This window comes from Furipterus horrens, unplaced genomic scaffold, assembly GCF_987537825.1.
Source record: "Furipterus horrens unplaced genomic scaffold, mFurHor1.1.pri manual_scaffold_5, whole genome shotgun sequence".
In the NCBI taxonomy this organism is placed as follows: Eukaryota; Metazoa; Chordata; class Mammalia; order Chiroptera; family Furipteridae; genus Furipterus; species Furipterus horrens.
In genome coordinates this window covers 95,067,844-95,091,022 of record NW_028327175.1, presented here as the reverse complement: position 1 = coordinate 95,091,022, position 23,179 = coordinate 95,067,844, and the positions used below count along the sequence as shown (strand labels likewise).

The window sequence follows — 23,179 nt, the reverse complement described above, 5'->3', positions numbered from 1 at the left end:
TGTCGCTTGGGGATGTGCTGAGTGGACTGTGAAATAAATAGGAGGTGATTCCTGGACTTTAGGTTCTCTCGGTTCTATCACTGTTATCTGAGCTTCATTTGCTCTTCTTATTGCTTTGCGTCACTAATCACCAACTAAGCTTCTCGAGCAGATAAATCATCCATAATGCTCTTTCTAGTGGACTAGTAGTTTGGAATATGGTCTGAAAAGTCTTTAAAACTTCTTAAAACTGATGGAAGATGAGAAATATTATTTAATTCAAATGGCATGGAGTATTAAGGGTGGTAGTATTATCATCAGCAGCTAACATTTATCATTAATCTTCACAGTTACACAATGGGAGAGACTGTTATCACCTCGTTGTACAGATGAAGAAACTGAAGCTTAGAGTGGCTGAATGACTGGCCTGAGGTCACACAGGTAGGAAGTGACAGACTGAGACCTGACGTAAGCGTGTTCCAGGCAGCACAGGCTCCCCTGCTCAATGGTGGCCCCGTCTGGCTCCAGCATGGGAGCAGGGCCCAAGGCTGTGTCAGTGGGAGCCACAGACAGCCAGGGAGACACACTTCAGCAGCACTGACATTTGGGTCTTAATGTCACAGGAGTAGACTGTGGACTGTCAAGGTGCATCTGTAGCCTCCAGGGAGAGGAGCAGCGCCCATGAACTAGCAGAGGCTGCATATGCATGTGAGTCCAGGTACTTGTGACTGTGTGTGCAGGTTGGTTCAAGGACCATCTCATGAAGGGAACAAAAAACAGAAGGCAAACTGGGGCAGAGAAAGGTTTATAAGGAAGAAAGGAAGGACCGTAAAAGGCAGGCAGGCAGAGCAGTAAGAGATTCCAGCTAAAGGGCGAAGCAAAAGCTTTATGGAAGAGAAGCGAGCACAGTGTACCTATGAATCCTTGTCTGGATAACCTGGTACACAATTTTTAATCTAGGCTAGACTAGTAGTATAACTTATTTTTATCGTTTTTAAAGAAATATATATTATTTTAATAACTAACACTAAGCACTCATGTGTGTTGGTTATTATGCTTGGTACATTCTTTCTAATCCTCACAACCTGAAAAGGTTAGCATTATTATCCTCATTTTACAGATGGTAGAAACTTAGGCTAGGGAGTTACTTAACTTGCCATTTTATGATTATGATTAGAACTAAGAAACAAGTGAGAAGGCCATTTGCAACCCCCATCCCCCCAACAACCACCAATTAATATGATAGAGTTAAGAGGCTACAAAGAAATGAGCCTGGTCTGTCCAGCCAGCCTCATCTTGTTGGGCGGATGACCAGCAATCTATGGAGGTCACAGGAAGCACTGTGCTCCAGGCCACGTGCTACTGTGTCTGATGGGTCAGGTACCTTGGTCTCCCACTGGGGCTGGTGAAGCATCCCTCTAGTGAGCATCCCTATAGGGAGAGAAGACAGTGGGGCCACCACTGCTTAGGGACCTTGGGATGTGAGGGGGGCCTGGGCCATACTGCAACAATAACCTTTTTGTAACACAAGATGGCGCCCAGAGCCCACGTGGAAGGAGTGGAAACTCCTCCCTGGACTCTGCCCTGCAAATCCTAAAATCTGTTTCTGGTGGCTGAGGTCCTTTTCCACTGGTCCAGGAGGAGAAGTACACCAGGGAGGGTTAGAACCAGGGCTTGCCTCTCTGCTGACATCTGTAGCAACAGTAGGCTGCTCAGGAGGCGGCTTTTGGCAGGGCTGGCCCAGACGTTCGGATCTGCCACTGGATGAGGGAGCTGCCGGCACTCAGCAAGCCCAAGCAGGGAGGGCACTGTCTTTTGACAGAGCACAGAGAACTTTAAAATTGCCTGGGTGAGCACTGATAATTGCTGAAACCTGGTGATGGATATATTAGGTTCATATACCATTCTTTCTATTTTTATATTTGCAATTTTCTGTAACAAAAAGTTAAAAAACTTTGGGGGATGATGTGGCACCAGGCCTCTGGAGCTTGCAGCACTGCCTTGAATTGCCCAAGAGGCTGTGGCCTGTGTCAGAGCCTTGATCTACACGCCTGAGGGCAGGCAGGAGCCCACTGGAGGGCCCCAGATGGGGTAGAAGGCTGCTGCCATGTGACTCAGTGTGGCAGACACTCAGCTTGAGGCATGGAACATATCTGAGAGCACCAGCTTTGAAACTGACAGCCCTGAGTTTGTACTGCTGCTCCTTACTTATGCCAGCTCTTGAAATCAGGTAAGTTTTGCCCCGGCTGGTGTGGCTCAGTGGTTTAAACACTGGCGGGTGAACCGAAGGGGTCACAGGTTTGATTCCAGATCAGAGCACATGCCTGGGTTGCAGGCTAGGTCCCCAACTAGGGGTGTGCTAGAGGCAACAGACTGAGGCTTTTCTCCCTCTGTTTCTCTTTCCCTTTCCCTCTCTCTAAAAATAAATTAAATAAGATCTTAAAAAATAATAATAAAGAAATCAGGTAAGTTTCATAATGCCAGAAACTCATCCTTCCCAGACAATGATACCTGTGTGGATTAAGTGAAGTCTCAGCACAGTGCCTGGCACCCAGGAACTGGAAGCATCTATTGTGATACAAGAGCCAGCCCACGAGCTCTAGAGCAGGCACCAGTCTTGCTCCTTTTTGGAGCTCCAGCCCTTTTCCTGGTTGGGTGAGAATAGTGATGCTTGGCAGGTGGCGAACAGCAGCCTCTCCTGGTGAATTCAGAGGATACAAGCCTGGGCTCAGATGAGCTGGGGGTGAGGCCAGGAATAGCCACATGGGTGGTTGTCGGGCTGCTTCTTTAGTTGAGCTTCCCCTCTGCAAAAGCTGATTTAAGGAGAGCAGTCACAGCTTCTTATGGCCAGACCAGCAGTTGGTACCAGATCTCCATCTAAGGGATTTGAATTCAGCCACTGAATGAGCTCACAGTACTGCAGGTCAGTGACTGAGGACTGTCCCCTCTGAGGGGAGGACTCACAAATGAGAAGCAGCACGTAGGAGCGCAAACCATGAGATGGAATAGGCATTATTTTTCCTCCACCAAGAGTACAGGAGAATGCTGATCAACATTTGAGATGGTGCAGATGCACTGGAGAGAAATATTGCACTTAGTCCTCTAGGAGGCCATATCCTCTACAGGCTGAGACTATAACTAGCTGTTCAGGCAGGAATTTACTTTGGCATTTTCCAGGCTGGGCAACCTTAATGGAGGCACCTAACTTCTTTGAATCCAAGTGTCCTTATCTACAAAGGCATTTATTCATGATCTCTCCAATAAGATAATATGGAAGCCCCTGGCACATGGTACACGTGCAATAAATATCCCACTCACCCAGCAAGACACTAGACAACACACGCAAGCCACCTAAGCACTGCAGAGCTCATTTCTTGGTGGCTTTACTCTTCTGAAAGAAGAAAATGGGTACACTGACCATCAGGGTGGCTATCAGGAATTGTCAAAGTGCTCCCTAGTGCTAGAATGTACTTGAGTTTGGGCTGCTAGGTAGAAAAAGACACAGATCTTCCCATCCTTGTCAGATGACTGTCAAAAAATCCTTTGCCCTGCCTTATAGCCCCCTTGGTTATGGATCAGTGTTCCTCTTCAGCTCTGCATGAAGCTTTAAAAGAAATAGTGCATTTATAAATGAGAAAGCAGCTGGCTGGGGCAGTTACCTTTCTTTTCCATCCGTTTCATGTCCATCAGCTTCTCCACATTGTTGGGGTCATTCAGCCATAGCTGCATTCGGACAAAGGGCTCCCGTCCCTTCAGACTGAGCTTGTGCCAGGGCTTTGGGCGAGCAAGGAGGTCAGAGACGGAGCCTTGGGTGAGTCCTAAAATGGTCTCCCCAAATAAGCGCTGACCTAGAGAGAAAAAAGAACCAAGAGAGATGTCATCATTGAGACCCAGGGATCTGGAAGGATAAGTATGTGTCAAGGTTAAAATCAGACATGGGGTTTAAAGACCCAGAGTCTGGTTAGCTGGGTCCCAGCTTGGAGCATGCACTTTGTAGAAGCATTTCTTCAACCAGACTTGTATAAACTCCACTGTAGACAGTTTTACTCTTGCATTCTGCTTATATAGAACAATGTTTCTGTCAAAAAGCCTTTAGGCTCTGGATGAACTGAGGCCTGGATAATAGCACCTGCTGCATTTATCAGAGGTGGTTAATCCCAAACCCAAGCTAAGGAGGTTTAAGTAGCACACAAGGAGATCTCTCTTGTATAGTCTCAAGCCACAGGGCCGTCTGCACCAGCTCCTTTCACAATTCGCAAGGCTATGAGGACTTGCTGAGAAAACAGGCCACTTGACCCAAGGTCACAGCAGGAAAGAGAAGGAGAAAGAGTGCCTCAGCTCTGTTTTTCTGAAAAGCAGGCCATTTCCAATTCTAAAGTCTGCCGGCAGTCTAAGCTGCTCTGCTGCCTGGAGCTCAAAGTGCCTTTTCTTGATGCCTTTCCCTGGGGCAGTGGTGGGCAGCCTGCTCCCCAGCCTGATCAGAGGGCATATCACTCTGGAGAGCACAGTGGTGTGCTCATCAGAGGCTTAAAAAGAAAATTTCTTTTCTCTGAGAGCCACTCAGCTTCTGGTTAAGAGGAGCCACCACTTTAAAAGGAACAAATGTGAATTAGGAGGTACAACCTGAACAACCTGATGGGACAACTTAAATGAACACGACTTATTAGGCAGAAATGGAGATTGGGATCAGAGGCCAGTGCTTGGTACTGTAAAGCTCACAGAACATGATATCTGGGCAGAGGTGACTGCAGATGACTGGCTTATTCCCTCTGTGTGTCATGTCCTCCATTGTGGGAGGGAAGCACTATCACCTGTGCTCCCAGGGTAGTTGTGAGAAAATGGTGGAGGGATGCCTTGTAAAAACCAGGACTCCAAGTAAAGTTTACAGTGTGGAAAACTTTGGATTTGAGAAATTAATTTTTTTAAAAATAATTTATTTGTTTATTTATTTATTTTTAGAGAGAGGGGAAAGGAGAAAGAGAGGGAGAGAAACATCACTGTGTGGTTGCCTCTCACTCGCGCCCCTAACTGGGGACCTGACGTGCAACCTAGTCATGTGCCCTGACTGGGAATTGAACCAGCAACAGTTGGCTCGCAGGCTGACGCTCAATCCACTGAGCCACAGCAGCCAGATTAATTTTTTTTTTGATATCATTCATTTTAAGTTAGAGATACATTTACTGATTTTGTAAACTCGTGGTTTTTCTGCTTTTCAAACTCTTAGTTTAGGCTACAGACATCCCAAGCTTTTTTACCCCCTTTTTTTTGTTGTTGTTAAAATAAATTTTCCCTAATTCTCATCTGGCAAGTGGATCTCATTTTATTTAAGAAGCTTGCTATGTTTAGAAAAGTGATATATATGAACAGTTAGTTACTATTTGACTGATCCATCTAGTTGTATGGGGATAGGAGGAATCAAATGATTATTCCCTCCTCCCTCCCTCCCTCCCTTCCTTCCAAGAGATGGTCTGAATAGACTGAACAGTGGAGAGAAACATCAATGTGAGAGAGAAACACTGATCAGCTGCCCCTTATACATGCCCTGACTGGGGACCAAACCCACAACCCAGGCATGTGCCCTCACTGGGAACTGAATTGGTGAGCTTTCGCTTTGTGGGACAACACCCAACCAATTGAGCCACAATGGTCAGGCTCAGGTGATTATCCTTGGAAAATTATTTGTATTAGTTCTAGACGTTTCAGAGCAGTGACTCTCAATTGTTTTTGGGTCACAGATTTATTTGAGAACCCGAAGAAAGCTACAGACCACTGCCTGATGAAATGTGCACACACACATTCTGCATCTGATTACAAGAGATTGATGAATGAATACTCCAAGATCCCAGGCCAAAGGTTAAGAGACTATCTTAGCTGACTCTCAATTAAAGGTCATTTTTGCTGCCTAATTCAGCTGTAATCTGGATTCCTCTATGTTCATTACTCCACTAAGAGACTCCAACAGGGGAGGCAACTCCTTTCCTGGAGAAGCTAAGGCCAGTGAGAACGACCATGAAGATTGCTTCCCATCTCTAGATCAAGGGTCACACTGCTGTGGAGCCTTCTGGAAGTTACTGCTCAGAGGCTTAAGTTATCTGTTTGGCAGGAGAAGTTTCACCCCTCAGAGCACTGAATTGTGCTTCACAGCATTTGAAAACAAAGTTCCACAAACCAGTGGAGTTCTGCTGTAACTGCAGATAAACATTATCAGCTACAACTGGATTACTGGTGGGGAAATGGATAGGAAGGCCAAGGATGAAATTTTAAGGTTCATAATCTCATAGCTGTGATCTTACGACTTATCAGTGTTTGAAAATCAGTTTTCTTCAGCAGATTTTTAACACTTATATAAATATGATATTTCCTATAAAGGAGCGGGCAGCAATAATATATCAGGCCTATTTCCTTGGACTTATGTCATAAGACTGTAAGGTAGGGAACGACACAAATCTAGGAATCCCTGCACATTTCAGTAATTGATGGACACATGGGACTTAGCCATTTTTAAGTCAACAGCTAAACTTTTATTTTTATGAATTAATTAAAAATGTTCTCAGTGGATATTACTTTTCTCTTGTTCTGTTTTGCATAAGCAGTTGGGTAGTAGGCTACAAGTAGACAAGCTGGCCTAACCCCCAGTTATGAGGTCACTATGCAAAATTTCCTGAAACTCACTTCACTGCTACTTTTTTCTTTTCCCATCCCCTGGGAAAAACCTATACAAGGCCCCTCCTGAAGGTACTGGGCAGATTCCACGAACTCTTGTGGGTCATCTTAACCTGCACTGCAGAGAACAATGCTCTTTTAATTGATTTTTCCACTGGGGCAATAAGGTCATAAGTGTTGGGGGAGTGGCTATTTCCATTCGCTGGACACCTAAACCAGGAGAACCCCACCTGGTCAGTACTATCCTGCAAGAGCACAGTGGTTTGAAATAACTAAACACCCTAATAATCTTATAGCTGTAGCCACAGATCAATGGTGTCACAGAGCCCTCCCTGAGAGCCCTCTCAGGCAGAGCACCATGGCCTGAATGTGAAACCCAGTGGGAGGCCTGGGGAATGGAGCCAGCTTCATGAGGCAGCTGGGATGACAATTCAGACCATTAGCTGCCAGGCACAGTGCTAGAAATTGTTGCTACTCACACCCCCATGGTAGGCATTGTTACCCCAGTTTCACTGAGAGGGGTTGGTTGGAGAGTAGCTTGTTCAGTATCACAGATACTAAGTAGGAGAGTGAGAACCTGTACCCAGTTTGTAAGACTCCCATTACGCCATCCAGATGCTGCTGCGCTGATGCTGATCCTGCCCAGCCCTGGTGCCCACAAGCATTTGGAGCTCTACTGGGCATGCTCCAATCAGGGTGGCTTGAGTGGACGGTGTGAACAGACTGAGCAGTGGAACTCTAGTGTCCTGAGTGTTCACAACTTTGGGACATTTTCTGAACATTTAAAACCTTTGACTGACTCAGCCTGAGGCCCCTCCCCCCGCTCTTCCTAAGACCTCCAATAGGAAGCTACCTGCCACCTCTGGACTTAGCAGCTAAGTCCAGGAGGGAACTTACCAAGGTTATTGTCAGTCAGCACCTCCTTGACCCTTTTGGTAATACCATAGGTGTCCAGCTCTGGAGACATGGCTACCAGCTCTTGAATGCTGAGGGCTGAGTGTCCAGAGAGAGGCAGTGGGGTAGGGGGCTGGGAGTCCGAAGCAGGCGGATCGCTGGGTTCTGGTGGTTTCCCATCCTTACTTGTTTCAATGGGGGGACAGGGCTGCTGGACCAGTTCAGTCAAACTCTTCACCGATTCACTAGAGCTCATTGGTGACTCGGGCGCAGGACTGCAGCTGGCAGAGGTCTTTGGTGTGCTTTCTGTAATAAGGGATACAGAAAACCGAGGCTGAAAGAGCTGTATGTCACCATTTACATCTACTTTTTTTACCTAGGATAGTAAGTAAATGTCCTGTATAAGAAGGATATAGTATGGCAATCTATGGATCTATGTGAACTGTTTTATAGTTTTTTGACTGACCAAGGTATTGAAAAAATAGCAATAGAAAAAGAAAAAACACTACAGGTTTAAATAAAAGACTTCTGAAGACTCAATACAGGGGCATTCTGTTAAAAAATGTCATATTAATCATGTGCTATCACTGTCATGATTTCTCCTAATGGTTCCTCATAATTCTATAATTCTGAAGTACCTTGCCTACATTATGATTTACATACTAATTTTGTCCATAATTTCCAGAACAAAACAAATGGACGTATTTTAAATGAGGGCTGTCCATGATGTGTGGTCACCACAGTGATGACCCTTGACAAGGAGACAGAAAGCTCCAAACAGGCACCAGGCAGCTCACAGCTGAGTCTCAGGACCCCAGGCTGGTTCCCACTGTGATCCCAGAAGGCTCCCACAGCACCCAAACTGGAGGGAACTGAGAGGAGAGGAGTGCTCACGTTGCTCTCTGTCAAACCATAGGAGGTGGTTCTGAAAACCAAGCTCTGTGTATGCCATACAATCACCAATACCAGAAGAGATGGGGCCGGTGCAGGCAGTCAGGTCTCCACATGCTCCTTTCTTAAGAAGGGCCTCTGTCTTGTTGTTACATGTGCCCAATTGGGAATGCCACCCTCTGCTCTGTTGGTGGGCGGGCCCTTTTGGGCTCTCTATTAGGATCACCCGTAAAACCCAACATCTATTCTAGTTTTGGGATGTCCAGAATAAAGGCTTTGGCCATTCCCTAATTTTCAAATACATATAGAGAAAGACTGTGTCCAGGAGGAAAATACAAAGTGATATTGCATCTTACCCACAAGGTAAAATCTGCCTTTAGCTCTGGATCTTGGTCATTCTCTTCCCCCTCCCCAACTGAGTATGGCACGTGATAAGACCCCACAGCGCCATGTGGGAGGGGCCAGGCCAGGCATTGTCATGTGGGTGCTATGGCCCAGAGAGATGACAGCTCATGAGGCCAGGCGGTCCCCCAAATACCCACTACCTCACTTAACAAAATGTAACACCAAATAATAAACGAATTACAATTGGCCATATAACTACAGTATCCTTTGCTGGATATATTATATCCAGGATAACAACCCATTTTGAACCCAAGAAAATGAAAAATGTATTCCAAATACAAGGGATATTTTGTATAATACTTAGAAAGATAAAATCCCAAATAAAACAACTGCAATTCAACCGATAAACCCATTTATTATCCTAGACTGGTACAGAGTTCCACCAGCGCATAAACCTGTGTCCTCAACCTGGTAAATCAGGTTAAAAAACAACACTCGTTTGTGAAAGATGTAAAAGAGACAGAAGTAACAGCTGAAATGGTCCATATAAATCTTTAAGGCAGTATGAATCCTACAAATCGGATTTCTTCTTTCTCTCACCTCCAGGTCATCAGACAACTGGATATAAAACCCAGCAAATGTTATTTTTGTATCTGAAGCAGCAAAGGAATTGTACTGTAAATTTGCCCTGATTCACCCATGCGAGGGACCAATTTGGCAGATCATCCATCTTGCTCACTGTATACTGTCAAGGATGGCATGAATTCCCCACATGATAAACAGAGTTCTTCTCAGGTTTGTGTCCTTTAACCCACAGCAAGGTCAAAATCATGGCTGCCTGGCTAACAAACAGCACGGCACCACTGCCCTAATGCTCTCCCCTCTTTGTTCTGGGTGCTGGCAGAGGCAGAGCTCCCCGAATAACTCAAGCGCGGTGCAGTCCCTCCTTTCAGACATTCTCAGCAAGCAGCTCACATGCATTGCCATAAACCTTGAGAGAACAGGGGCGCTCACCACATGTGATCGATGTCCCTCTGTGCTCCAGATCGTGGCTACAGACAAAGGCAAACCGTCAAGATCAAAACCCAGTGTGGGCCTTAAAATGTACCAGGCCAGCTTGTATCTGCACATCCACTCTCTGAGTCTATGTTAAAATGTAAAAGACAACTTGAAGCCAAGTGTGCTTTTGGGGGGACACTTACTAACAGACATGTGCACATAAATGCCACCATGGTCTCAGGTCACAGAAAGCAGAATCTGGGCCATTTTCTTTTTACTCCTCATTTGAGGACATGCTTATTAATTTTAGAGAGAGTTGAAAGAAGGGAGAGAAATATCAATTGGTTGCCTTTTGTATGTTTCCTGACTAGGGATCGAACCCTCAACCTAGGTATATGCCCTGACCAGGAATCAAACCTGTGACCTTTTTGGTTTATGGGACGACGCTTCACCCAACTGAGAAACACTGGTCAGGGCTGGGACACATTTTTTGGATAGGCACAGAGAGATATAAACAGCAAACAGATTCATTGGAGATACCAGGAATCCACACACCCAGAACATCATGTTGGAAAGAGAGTTATTCTTTAGAAAGCTATTCCCAGTAAGCATCGCAGCTCCAGCGGCAGGACTGGCACCACAAAACCAAACTCAGTAACAAGTTCCCACAGCCCCTGGCAAAGTGGCTGGGTCCCTTGATGTGGGGAGGACAGGCGTGGGTCCGTCTGACTCACCATCATCACAGAACAAGAAATGTTAGTCAATAGAAAAGAAGAAATATTATTTTTTCTTTTCCAAAATTAGTAAATGAAACCCTATGATTAAAACAATACCTTTTTTTTTTTTAAAGAAGAAGGCTTTGCTCTACTATATATGCTTAAAGACAATTAAGAAAAGGAAAAAAATAAGAGTAGTCCTGGGCTTGGCATTAAGGCACTGAACTTGGAGATGAAAGCTACCTCTATGAGCCAGCTATGTTGACTTGAATATGATTCTTCTTGGAACATCCCGGTTTCCTTGCCTGAAAAATGCGGACAGTGCTGTAGTGAGGAGCACACCTGCCACATAGTTGTTGCTAAGAAACACAATCTAAATTTGATGTTAAGGAAGTTGTTAAATTGTATTAAATGTATTTGTTTATATAAAGGTTCTTTACATTCAACATTAATATCCTCATGATTTATTGCTATTTGTTCCACAGTGCCTGGCGCAAGACTGAGACGCTGGTGATAGTCTCAAAGGCTACACACCTTGTATGATACCATTTAGATGACATTCTGGAAAAGGTAAAACAATAAGGACAGAAAACATCAGTCGTTGCTAGGGGTGAGGGGTAGGAGTGGACTACAAAGGGGCATGAGGGAATTCTGGGGTGGAGGGAGATGGAATTATTCTATATCTTGATTGCTCAAATTCATGTAAATTTTAATATAAACTTAGAGAAAAAATGCTGGTGGAAAGAATAAATGAAGATGTGTTCTTGTATTCATTCTTTCACCCATCCCCTCAGTCCACTGAGCCAGGCCTTTGGGCATATGGCAGCGAATGGGCAGAGGTAGCCCTGCCCCACTGGAGCTTACCCCTATAGGGAAGGTGGTCATTAAATAGAAGTACCTAAAGGGTATGAATGTCCTGATGGGAGAAGATGAGGGAGCACATAGCAGGGGAGTGGGAGACACTGATGTGGCCTAGGGATCAGAGACCTTCTTGTAGATGACATTTCAGGTGGACTTCAGGCATGAACAGGAGTCAGCCAGGTAAGTCAGGAGAGTAGGAGTAGCAAGGAGAGGGAAGTAGACTATTTCAGACATCTGGTGGGCTTGACGCAAGAAATCAGTGCACCAAGAACACAAGGCAAAGAGAGGCCCCTGGGGGCTGGGTTGTGCAGCGCCTTTGAATCGGCCTCTGCACTGGGGAGCCAGGGAAAGGTCCTTCACACTGGCAATGCTTTTCTTCTGGTGACACAAAGCCGGCACCAGAATGTGTATTGAGGCCTTGTCCGAAAGAGCAAAAAACTGGAAATAGAGTGTATCACCAGGAGACTAGGTTTCTACATTGTGGTATGTTCGGTATGTTCATACAATATACTATGTGCTATAAACAGCAGTGAGAATGTCAGGACTGGAGCCACACGTACCAGCACCTAGAGCACAACGGTGAGCCCACAGAGCGTGGTGTGGAACAAAGAGAGCACACCTCTCGTATGCAGGTTGGAAGTTTGCCCTGTACTATGTGTTGTGGTGTCTACCTGGATACACAGCAAGGGTGTAAAGTCAAGCACAGGAATGATAAAGAACAAATTCAGGATGGACCATAGCTGATTGCTAAGAGGGATGAACTTTGGGAGGGGGCTTCAGCTCTATATTTAATGTTTTATTTCTTTTAAAAATATAGGATTGAATTATGACCGGTACATGGGCATTCATTACATTATTCTGGAATTTTATTTTTCAGATATTATAGACCTAACACCAAAAAGTAAGCAAGCAAGTAAGCTCACTCTCATTTCAATAGAAAGAATGAACTTGCCAACAGCAAAGCTGGGGCCAGGAGTGGGGTGGGGAGAAGTATGTAGGTTCAGGAGAGATTTAGGAGGTAGCTTCAACAGGACTTGGGGGCTGAGTGTGGGGAGAGGGCTGAAGAAGAGAGAGAAATTGGGTGCTTTTCACATTGGTGCTTGGGCAACTGGGCGCATGGGGTGCCATTCTGGGAGAGGCTGCACTGCAGCAGGGGTGTCTCGGGGTAAGAAGGAAGACAATATTAACAAACACCATTTTATCATCATTTGTGATAGCGGCTACTATTTAAGCTAACATTTCTTGTGCACTCACTGTGTGCCAGGCACTGTGTTAAGGCTCATGGGAATGAACTAATTCAATTCTCACAACCACCTCACTATGTAAGGTAGGCATATCCATTTTCCTTTTTTTTTTTTTAATCCTCACCTAAGGATATGTTTATTGATTTTAGAGAGAGAGGGGTGGGTGTGTGGGAGCACAGAGAAACATTGATCGGTTGTCCCCATTCACACCCTCACCCCTGGGATCAAACCTGCAATCTAGGCATGTGCCCTGACTGGGATAGAACCCGCAACCTTTTGGTTTATGGGATGCCATTCCAACCAACTGAGCCATACTGGCCAGGGCCATGTCCCTCTATTGAGAGACTTATGATTGTGCCCAGAGCTACACAGCCAGGAACTAGTCAGATGCTCCATATGCTAAGCAGCACACCTGTACAGCTGGGTGAGGCCTGCATCTGTGTGGCCATTAGTGGTGGAGTGACTGGACACAGTGTCTCTATATGCCACATATCAATGTGTATGAGTCTCAAAAAGCCAATCCGCTATTTGGATGAGGGAAGGGAAGTGAAGTAAAATGCATTTGGTACCATGTATGAATGTGGCAATGTATAAAGGTATTTACACACATTTTCCCTCAATTCTCCTAACAGCCCTGAGGCAGAAATATAAACCCTGCACTCTAGGTGAGGAAACTGAGGTTCAGAGAGGCAATGTGACTTACTCAGGCCAAATGGATGGAATAAGGATCTGAATCAGATCAGGAGTGGAGAGCCTCCATGTTTCTATCCATCCTCTGCCTGCCAATCACAGCAGTACATTGACAGCCTGCCTGCCTTCTCTTTACTCAAACATTTTTAAAGCACCTACTCTGTGTCATGCACTCTGCTAGACAGCGAAGATAAGAGAAATTAGACACAAACCTTGCTTTCAAAGAGACTGAAGCCTGCAGGACTGGAACAACTGAAAATAGGTAATTTGCATATTTGAAAAGCCCAGTTAATGTTCCATCTATTCAATTTTGATAGAATAGTAAGGTGTTACATATAAAAAGTGATCCATGTGGATTTATTTTTTGTAAGGCTTCGAATCTTGCATAAGAGTCACTTGGTTAGTAAAATATAGAAAGCAGAGACAGTGACTCAAGGCCCTCTGAAATACACAAGCCATTCAGGAACTATAAAAGGATTATGAAAAATATTATATTCCAAAAACAGCAGGCAAACAACAGCTGCCTTAAGTTTTCAATAGAAGCCAACTGAAAATGTACACCCACCATAATTTTCAGAGGCAAATCTTTCCAGTTTATCCGATCTACTGTTTAAATTTCCATACCCAGCCCTCTATCTACAGTAATAATAATCCAAATTCCATTTAGTGTTCATTTGAGCAGTCAGGATAAAGTCATTTCTTATTATCTCCCCACTGTGTAAAAAACAGCTTGAAGGTAGGAAGTCAGCAAGCATTTTCACCAAAAAGTAATTATTGTAAGTGACATTTTTACTGCTGGCATGCCATAAGGCGAACTGTGCATTCAGAAGGACAAGTTGCTGAAACAAAATGACAGGGTACTCTGTGACATTCTGACAAGAACCCAAACATTATTTAACTGGCGGCTGGTCTGATGCACCACTTTTCATTATGTCCATAGTTTAGGCTTTGAGCCTGTGCCAAACCAGGAAATTCCAAGTGCCTATAAAGACAGACAAGTATGGAAAGATGGGAGAAAGAAGGGAGAAGACTGGGGCCAGGGAGGGGTTAGTGAACGGAGCTGGGGAGCAGCATGGTCCTGGCCTGGCACATGTAAATGTGAATGAGGGAGGGAATCAAGGACAAGAGGAAAGGGAGAGCAGGGAGAGGCAGAGAGTGATAGATGGAGCCAGAAGGGACAGAAGCCTTGGCAGCTGCAAGTGGCACGATGGTGCCAGGACGTGCAGAATGTTCTGAAGTGCCCGGTGCTGGTGTCCTCTGTCCAACAGAAGCCCTGGTGGCCTGGAAGGACCCTGCCCAGCTTGAGGGTCTTTCCAGCTGACAGTGCTGACAGCTTAAAAAGCCACAACAGGCTGGAACACTTCCCAGCTGAGTTCGGATGTAGAGATTGTGACGGAGACACTAACCCTGTGCCGAAACGTGGGGCCTTGATTGCATGCTCCCACGGTCCTTCTCTGAAGAGACCCACCACCTGGGGTTTTTTGGCCAAACAGTCTCTTTAGAAATAATGAGGCTCTCAGCTTCAAAGGCGGACAGCCACCTAATTTAGGCACAAATTAGCCAGGATCACGAGACCCTCTTACTGACAAGTTCTGACATCTCCCAACACCAAACCTTTCCCTGGGGGCAGTGGCAGCACTCATGGGCTCCTCAGGACCTGAACCCCACCTCGGAGGCTAACAGCACACACTCCCGGCCCCTTGAGCACCACACCCCATTTCTATAGTCACGTCCCTTTGTTAGACACAGCCAATATAAAAACATGGAGGTTTTTGCTTTTGAGTGTGAATGGTATTTGGACTGATTAGCAGGAATTTGAAACAAAATACATGGATATTTGAATGGATGTCAAATATGCAGGAGCTTTCCACACCCCCTTCTACCACCATGCCAATGGACATTTCCCAGAGGGGAGAGAAATAGAAGCACCCTAACAACATGGTAAGGTGTATCTGAAGCACCCACAGTGGCCTTACTACAAAACAGCCTTCCCACCCAGGGCCTGTACCCGACGCCTTTGGGGAGAGAAGGGAGGGGCCTCACTGCCCCAGGTCCCATTCCCATGGGCTCTAGAAGTCTGGGGAAGGCCCCCTAACCTCAGGGAAGGGTCCATTCCCAAATGACATCAAGTATTACCAACACCCCTCCCCATACCCAGGCTTGTGCCACCCTTTGCTGCTGCCTGGGATTAGCAATACTCTTGGTCCTCAGCCAGCCTGGGCATTGCCTTAAATCACCAAAAATCTCAGTAAACCTATCAAATCACTTTTTTCCCCCCTAATAGCAGAAGAGAGTAACCTGAGAAAGGTGGGGGTGAAGCTGGAGGGAAGACCTGAGGTGGGCAGCTGGGGGGCTGGGGGGCCCCTCTGTGGTCCTAGGAATGGTAGATGCCACCTCTGTCAGCTCTAGTTTCTTCTATGAAATGGAAGAGCAATGATTTCACACCTAGCCCCCTGCCAGGACTGAAGTAAAGCTAGGATAAAATGAGATAAAAGCCCCTGGCACACAGTAGGTGCTGGTGTATGTGTGTGAACACACATTTTTATCTCTGCCTAAGAAACTCTTCTTTGGGAAAGACAATAATGCTGGGAAAGATGGAAGGCAGCAGGAAAAGAAGACCAAATATGGGATGGACCGACTCCATAAAAGCAGCACAGGCGTGCATCTACAGGAGCTGGGCAGGGCTGCGGAGGACAGGATGCCGTGCACATTACCCCATCATAGGGTTGCCAGGAGTCAGAGCGAACTCAATGGCACACAACGCACACAAGGAACTCTTATAATGACACAGATGCCAAATTACAATCCCTTATTAACAAAGGAAACCTGTTTAATAAAAGCATGGTTTTTATCTAACTTGTGCCATTTATAGCTTATCTCCCCAAACCCCTTGAAGATAGAAGATAGGGCCTGTGTCTTTCACTCAGAAAGGTAAGTGGCAGGTATCAAGGCACAGATGTCATTAAGTTACTCTCACAAAGGCCCTGTGACAAGGGCTAGGACAGGGATGTACAGAGGGTGGTGGGTGCTCACAGCACTGTGTCTCTGAAGGGTGAGGCATGGAGGTGTGCCAAGGCCTGAGGTGGGGAAAAAGAAGAGATGGGGAGCTGGTCACACACTAAGAAGGTGGGACTTTAGCCCTGGGAAGGGGTGAGGTAGGGGCGTGCCCCAGCTGAATGTGCAGTCTGAAAGCATGGTTTTGGCTGTAGTACTGTAGATAAAGGAATGACCTAGGCTTGAGCCCAGGGTGAGGGGCTGTGGAAACTGAAAAAACCAAAACCTGACAGGTGTTTAGGAAATAGAAACTGCGCATTTGGGAGAGGGTATGCAAGATGGAGAGAGGCATTGGGGTGGGCTGCCGGGCTCTGGCACAGGCGGTGATGAGGACAGGGGAGCTCTCACAGGGACCAGGAATGCCGGTGGGAGAGCCACCCGGGAGAAAGGCTGAGCTCGGGTTTGGGTGTATTTCAGTGGAAGTGGAGATGAATACCTGGGTCTGGTGGGAGGTCTGGTGACGGAGGTCAGAACACCAAGGGAGGACCCAGAACTGCCTGTCCCTGGACTGTCACCTTGGCCTGGCATGCACAACAGGGGTGCAGGAGATGCTTGCTGCTGACTGCTGCTGTGAAGTCACTCAGAGATCTACAGACACGTGGCTCCTCCCATCATAAACGATCTTGTGCCCCCTGGCACTTTCCTCACTCTCAGAGAGGAGTATTTTTCACTTTCCTGTTTTCTCCCCAAACTGTGAAAGTACATTGGGGAAAATCGATCTCAGCAAACCTGGGCTGACTTGAGGTGCACCTAGGGGAAGCTGCCCAGGTGATGTGGTCCTGTGGCAGTGCCTCATGCCTCGGGCCTGAGCTGAGTGATAGCTCACCTGTGGGGTGGGGTGCTGCGAGGGATTCAGATGTAAATTTGCCCCCCCTCAGCTTCATTATTTTTCTTGTGTATCTTTTATAGGTGTTTAAGAAAATACGCCTGTCAAAAGGAAAGTTTGGGAATAATTCAGGTTAAATTACAATTCAACTTTGCAGTGAATTCAGTCTGGCAAAGTTGCAGAAGTGACCCAGGACGACAGGGTTGGCCCTGCTTCAGGGGCACAGTGCTTGCACTGTTCCCAGCTTTTCTACAGATCCATATTGATTCAGAAATAATACTCTCAAATTACCTCCAATAACCTTATTACCGAACCAGCTGTGTATATTAACACATCAACGTGTCCCTGTGCATTAAGAGAAAATGTATGTCAGATAGTCTAAACATATATATTACTGTAATGGGAAAAAACAAGCCCTCTAGTGAAACTGCTTTGCTGTAATCAAAGATTAATCATACATGAGTGTGCATGTATGCGCGGGCCCATGCGCATGTGTCCTCTCTTTCTTCACTGTTCCTTTCTGGCTTTGGGCAAACCTGCCCATCCTTCACCAACAGTTACACTCTTTGGCAGGCAGCTCACACCTAATAGCAGAATTAATTTTCCCAGATTTCTAAGAGTTGGAGGAGCTAAGAGATTTCCTTTTTGAGCCTTCTAGGCCTGCAGCTCAGAAACTCTCAAAAACACAGTGGACAGCAGGCTTTGAAGGGTCAATCTGTGCAGAGGCCTGAGTCTGCCCCAAGAGCGGCCTGTCCCCCCTCCTAACACTGCCAGGCAGCCTGGCGTGTGGGTGATGATGTCTGGGGCTGTGATGGAATGTTTCTTGGAGAATCCACGGCTGACTACGGCCACTGAACACACTGCTGTGGTAGGCTATGTCTTGGCTTCCCCACAACAGGCAGGTGAGGGAACTGATCTGGTCCTACCAGGGCCCGGGCCGCGAGCAGTAGAACCAAGTGACATTCTGTGGTCTGCAGTGGTATTAGAAAAGCTATTAAGGTACATTATTTTACACATCCTCCCAGTCTCTCCATACTGCTTTTCTTAATTTGTGATGAAATTGTTGAGAAAGGGTACTTAATGTAGGACAGTCAGTAAAAGTAATTTATCATCTTCCCGCTTCAGTGCTCACGTTATCAGCGAACTCATTTTCTGCATTCATCATGCAATCAGCCTATTATTTGCATATTAATCAGGCAGTGGACCATGAAAGAACTGCATCCCAGCCAAATGCTGCACTATCTCAGGAGAAACACTCAGTAATTATCATACATCAGTGTTATGATGGGGTAATTGATTATAACATCTTTCTGCAGCCCCTGGGGAGCCCCTCTGCTAACCCAGCTCCAGGCACTCTGGACAGATTGTTCTCTCCCTCCCCAAATCAGAGGAACTGCTGCTGTTCTCTGAATGCTATTTCTGTGAAGTATTGATCCTCCCTCCCAATTTTGTAAGGTATTTAAACCATGTGGAACAAAACCGAGGGTAACTCAGGGAGGAGAGGGTCTACCCAGAGGAAGGTGTCCCTCTGGACTCCGAGTGTCCTTGCTCCTCAGCCCTTTGGTTTTGGAGGTGCTGCTCTGGCTTCTGAGGAAGTTCCCTTATCAAATGAAATGTTACAACCTCAGTCTCTCCTTGTTGTGAAGTTGGTACAAAGGCAGTTTGGCTGCTTTATTTAGATGCCAAATGACAGACTAATTTTGGCCCTCTTGTAAAGGACAAACGCAACATCTGCCAATTCAGACTCTGGCTATATTTAGGAATCCAGTTCCAAAGTGAAGAATGGAACAAAATCAAGATGAAGTCGGTGGTGAGGGAGGCTCCTGGATGCACTGATCTATGCGGGGCCCCGCCCTCACTCCTCATGGGGAGCCAGCGTGGCCCAAGGGCCAGTACACATGGGGTTGAGGCTGGGATCCTGGGCTGGCTTAGGGCCACAGGCAGGGAGAGGACATGATTGCTAAAGAACATGGCAATCCTTTAGCAGAGAAAGGACCTCAGGCCACTGTGTATTTTCCTTGGATTTAGACGGGAAGGGGGTTTCAAAGCAGCAGTGGGCAGCACCACAGGCTACATGAATGAAACACTTCCTGTTGCAGAACTTGATAGTCTGACTCTGCCACTGATTTGTTGCAGGGTTTTCTCCCCTTCTGCTCGGCTCTGCAGAAAAAATACCAGGATGCATCCTGGGATAACTGAGGTATGATTTTCTATTTGTTGTTGGTTTTGTCTTAGATTGATTTTTGAAGTTTGTCCATTTATAATTTAAACCCAATTTTGTTCCTTGTTTTGCAACACAGTCTTGACTTTTCTCAGTGTAGCTCCAAGGACCAACCCTTCCTTCACTCATCATGCGGGAATCACGTCCTCAGGTCTGAGTGATGACCTGCCTGGACCAGGGCACCCTGTGACATCTCCATGGCAGTGACGTCACTGGTCTCAGGACCATGTGTGATTCTTCCACTTCCTTCTTGACTGGGGGCAAATTGCCTGTCATCCCTGAACCTTGGTTGTCTCAATCCATAAGATGGGGGAAATCATGCCCACTTACTGATGAAAGATTAAAGGTATTATAGCATGGTGCAAGGCACACAAACAATGCAACTATGCCAGTTTCCCCACTTTATTCCAGTCACCTTTAAAAAATTACCTTTGGATTTTTAGGCATTTAAGCTTCTTTATCCATTCCCTAGAGCCAAAGCACTGAAGGCTGAAGTCCTCATTTACTCCCATGACCTATTTTTGCTTCTTGTACTAAATGCGCAATGTACTGTAAATTCAGTTTTCCAAAGAAAGTCTAAAAGGAAGAGAAAGGAGATGTGTCTAGTGGCCTGTGGCTAGGGCTTCTGGGGCCTCCCCACAAAGGGGAGCTAGGGTATGCCAGCACCGATGGTCCAGGCAAAGCATCTGAGAGAACTTGATCGAGATGGTGCTGCCACTCATCTAAGCTGAGTCATCCCTACATCCAGACAAGAAGGCAGTCGTACACTAGTTTGCCCCAATGGCCTGAGTGATGACCTGTTGTCTTGCTCTTAAAGCTCAAGATTTTGGGCCAACTTTAAGGAATGGTAGATGGAGAGACAATGTCCAAAGATTAATGGCACTTCAGAGAGGCCAAGAATTGGAGAGTGCATGTAGGTCTCAGTGGACCTTGGGTGCTGGTTGCCACCCAGCAGTGTTCACAGTGTTGATCATCTCGACCTGAAGAATGAGTGGCTGGATATCTTTTCTGTTTTAAAGCCAGAGGCCTGACATTTTGTATGTGGAGATATATTAATCTACAGCTATCTGTGTACACGCAAAACAATATATAACGGTAGTAGTTGCAGTGCCAGCAGCTGCTCTGGAGGCTTTTAAACACAAACTCATTTAAGTCTCCCAACAGTCTTGGACATAGGTACTTTATTTTTCCTATTTTATAGAAGACGCTGAGACCCGAATTGGTTAAGTCACTTGCCCAAATCCACAGTCATCAGTGGCGAGGCAGGACGAGCCCTTGGAGGTATGCGCGGAGCCCGCCGTGTCATGCTGTTGCTCATGTGTGCTGGCTAGTGCAAGATGATTGGTTTTGCTGTGAAAAATCAATCTAAGTATCTCTCACTTGTAACTGGTTAAGAAAATATGGTATATCCAGAACAGGAATTCCTTACAGTTGTGAAGACAGGAAGAACCTCTTTATATACCTGCCTGCTAAAGTGCCCGCAGTACACCACTGGGTGAGAAAAGCCAAGCCCAGTGCCTGGGCCTGGGGTGCCTTCTGGGTGGGACAAACACCTAGCTGCATGGGCTTTCTGCAGGAAAGTGGGAGCAGGTTTGCTTCTGGGGAGGGTGGCTGGGGCAGGGGGATGAGGGAGGGAGGGAAGCTTAATTTTTTAAAGGTGTAAGCCGTTTTAAATCTTGCATTTTGTAACCATGGTGTACTTTACCTATTCAGGAAACCCCCACAAACTATAGGAAAAAACAGTCAAATAAATCTCTTATTCTAACTCTCCTTTTTTTTTTTTTGAGAGGCACAGTAACAAACCTCATTCTCAGAACAGACATCTTTGGGGGCTGATTTATGCCAGAGCAGCCTTTCCTAGGGATTGTGATGACAACGTGCTGCTTTGAGACAAAATGCTGAGTAGTGGTCTCTCTCAGTGGCTGGCCGCCTGGGGCTGCCTGTGTGGGGCCTGCAGGTGCAGTGTGCTCTAGGGGAGGACAGGCTCGGTGGGGGCTGGGGGGTGGGCTGGGCTTGTCCCACCCCTGTGTTGTAGGCGTAAAAGGCCTCCATACTCCCTTTGCCCTCCTGTGTTAATGTTGCAGGGCGGCTGTTTTGGAATCACATGACCAGTCCCCACCATGAATTCCACAAATGCTGGGGATGGCTGGGGGAGCTGACAAAGCAGCGTTGCACACAGGGAATACAGGGAGGTCATCCTGACCAATCACCTTTCAAAGGAACTTGTGAGAAGCGCATCCTCTGCTCCTGCAGCTTGCAGACTGGGTGGGGGCTGCCAATGCACTGCCTCGCCCTTCTATGAGGCTGCTCTTGGGGGTGCTGGGCTGCACAGGCTGCCTCTCATTGCTCTTGAAGTGTTAGAAATAAATACACAGAGCAGTTTCCTAGACCATCTTAGCAGGCTCCGGGGAGACGCCTCACTGGTGGCAGAGTAAGATACCACACTGTACCCAAGGTGAAAATGGACCCTCCAAGACCCCGGCGTGGATGTGCACTAACCCTTGTCTCAGCTGAGTGTCCCAGGCCTCCCTGGTTGGCTCCGGGGCACACATTCCTCCCAACTCAGCCTCCTCATTCCTCCCTCCATTTGAACAAGGTCTCTCCCCACATGGGCTGAAGAACCCGCCCTTAGGGCTTTGGGCCATCATAGCCCACTGACTAATACGGGTCTTTCCCATGTGACACCTTAGCTTCCCTGCTAAGGTTTTCTGAGCCTCACAAGCCCTGCCCTGCAGCCCCAGACAACCTCTCCTTGAACTGTGCACTTGCCTGCACTTTCAGCAGTTGTTGTATCACCCCCTGTGCCAGGCAGGGCCCACACTGTGCACACTGGACGCCACGCTGCTGCCTGTTGAGCCTCAAGCCCCCTGTCTGCCTCTCCATGAGCAAGCAGAGGAAGCTCTTTCCCTGGTCACAGTCTGGCTCCTGGCAGTCCACCTGCTCAGTTTTTAGGCAAGGGGTTTCACCTCTCAACTCCAAATACCCTCTTCAGCTTCTAGCTTCTGTCCTGTTTCTCTTCACAATGGGACTGGTGAGAACCCCAGTGAGCTGTGCCACCAGTCACTGGCCCAGGCTCGCCTCAAGGAGCCGCTCCTAGGGGAAGCAGGGCTTTAGGGTAAGTCAAGGCCACCACGGGGCAGGTTACAGAGGTTACCTTCAAAGAGCAAGGACCCTCCCTTCTGTCCGCTGTATATATTTTCTTATTATACAAGACTAAGGCAGCAATGGCAACAGTATTCTACGTAAAGAAAAGACAAAAGTTATCCACAACCCATTTTCCTACTGTCACTTTAAAAGAAAAATAAAAGGCTTCTGAATTTGGGACTTGTTTTTTCAGAAACTCCCCTGTCGCTGAACCTTTGTATCTGCAGAGCTCTCCATCTCGAATGGTCTCCTTCCTGACTCCTTTGCCCTTCACGGCCCACCCCTCTCCTCGGCCCTCTCCTGGGGGCGTCTTCAGTGCCAAGGAGCCTGCCTGCAGAGCTGCGGCCAAGCATACCAGATAACAGACAACAGGAAGGTAGGTTATATATGAATCCAGAAACCTGTCCTTTCTGACCTCAGAGTAGAAAATTCCCTTATGGCACTCATGATGGAAAAAAAAAAAAACCCTAACGCAGGTTACAACTAGGAAAGAAAGAACTGAATGGGGCACTTAGTTCTCCTGGCCACCATATTCAGTGGGTGCAGGAGGCTGAACCCCCATCCAAATAAATGATGAGCAGCAGCTACTTGCTTAGGGAGGGGCATGTCCTAGTTCACATGCACTTTCCAAATTCTTTTGTTTTTGTTCTGT

The 23,179-nt window shown here is 46.7% G+C and overlaps 1 protein-coding gene across 8 annotated transcripts in view; it reads right to left on the bottom strand.

Annotated features, from left to right (window-relative positions):
• The window catches only part of CUX1 (cut like homeobox 1), a 362,525-nt gene that overhangs the window by 35,851 nt on the left and 303,495 nt on the right, over positions 1-23,179 (bottom strand). For 6 of the 8 annotated variants that reach the window (XM_090276816.1, XM_090276819.1, XM_090276817.1 and 3 more), the window contains 2 exons: positions 7,540-7,842; positions 3,639-3,827 (listed from right to left, as the gene is read on the bottom strand). The exons of the other annotated variants lie outside the window; for them this stretch is intronic. In XM_090276816.1, the coding sequence (XP_090132942.1) occupies positions 3,639-3,827; positions 7,540-7,842 (492 nt within the window). The remainder of the gene's footprint in view (positions 1-3,638; positions 3,828-7,539; positions 7,843-23,179) is intronic. 8 annotated transcript variants of the gene reach the window in all.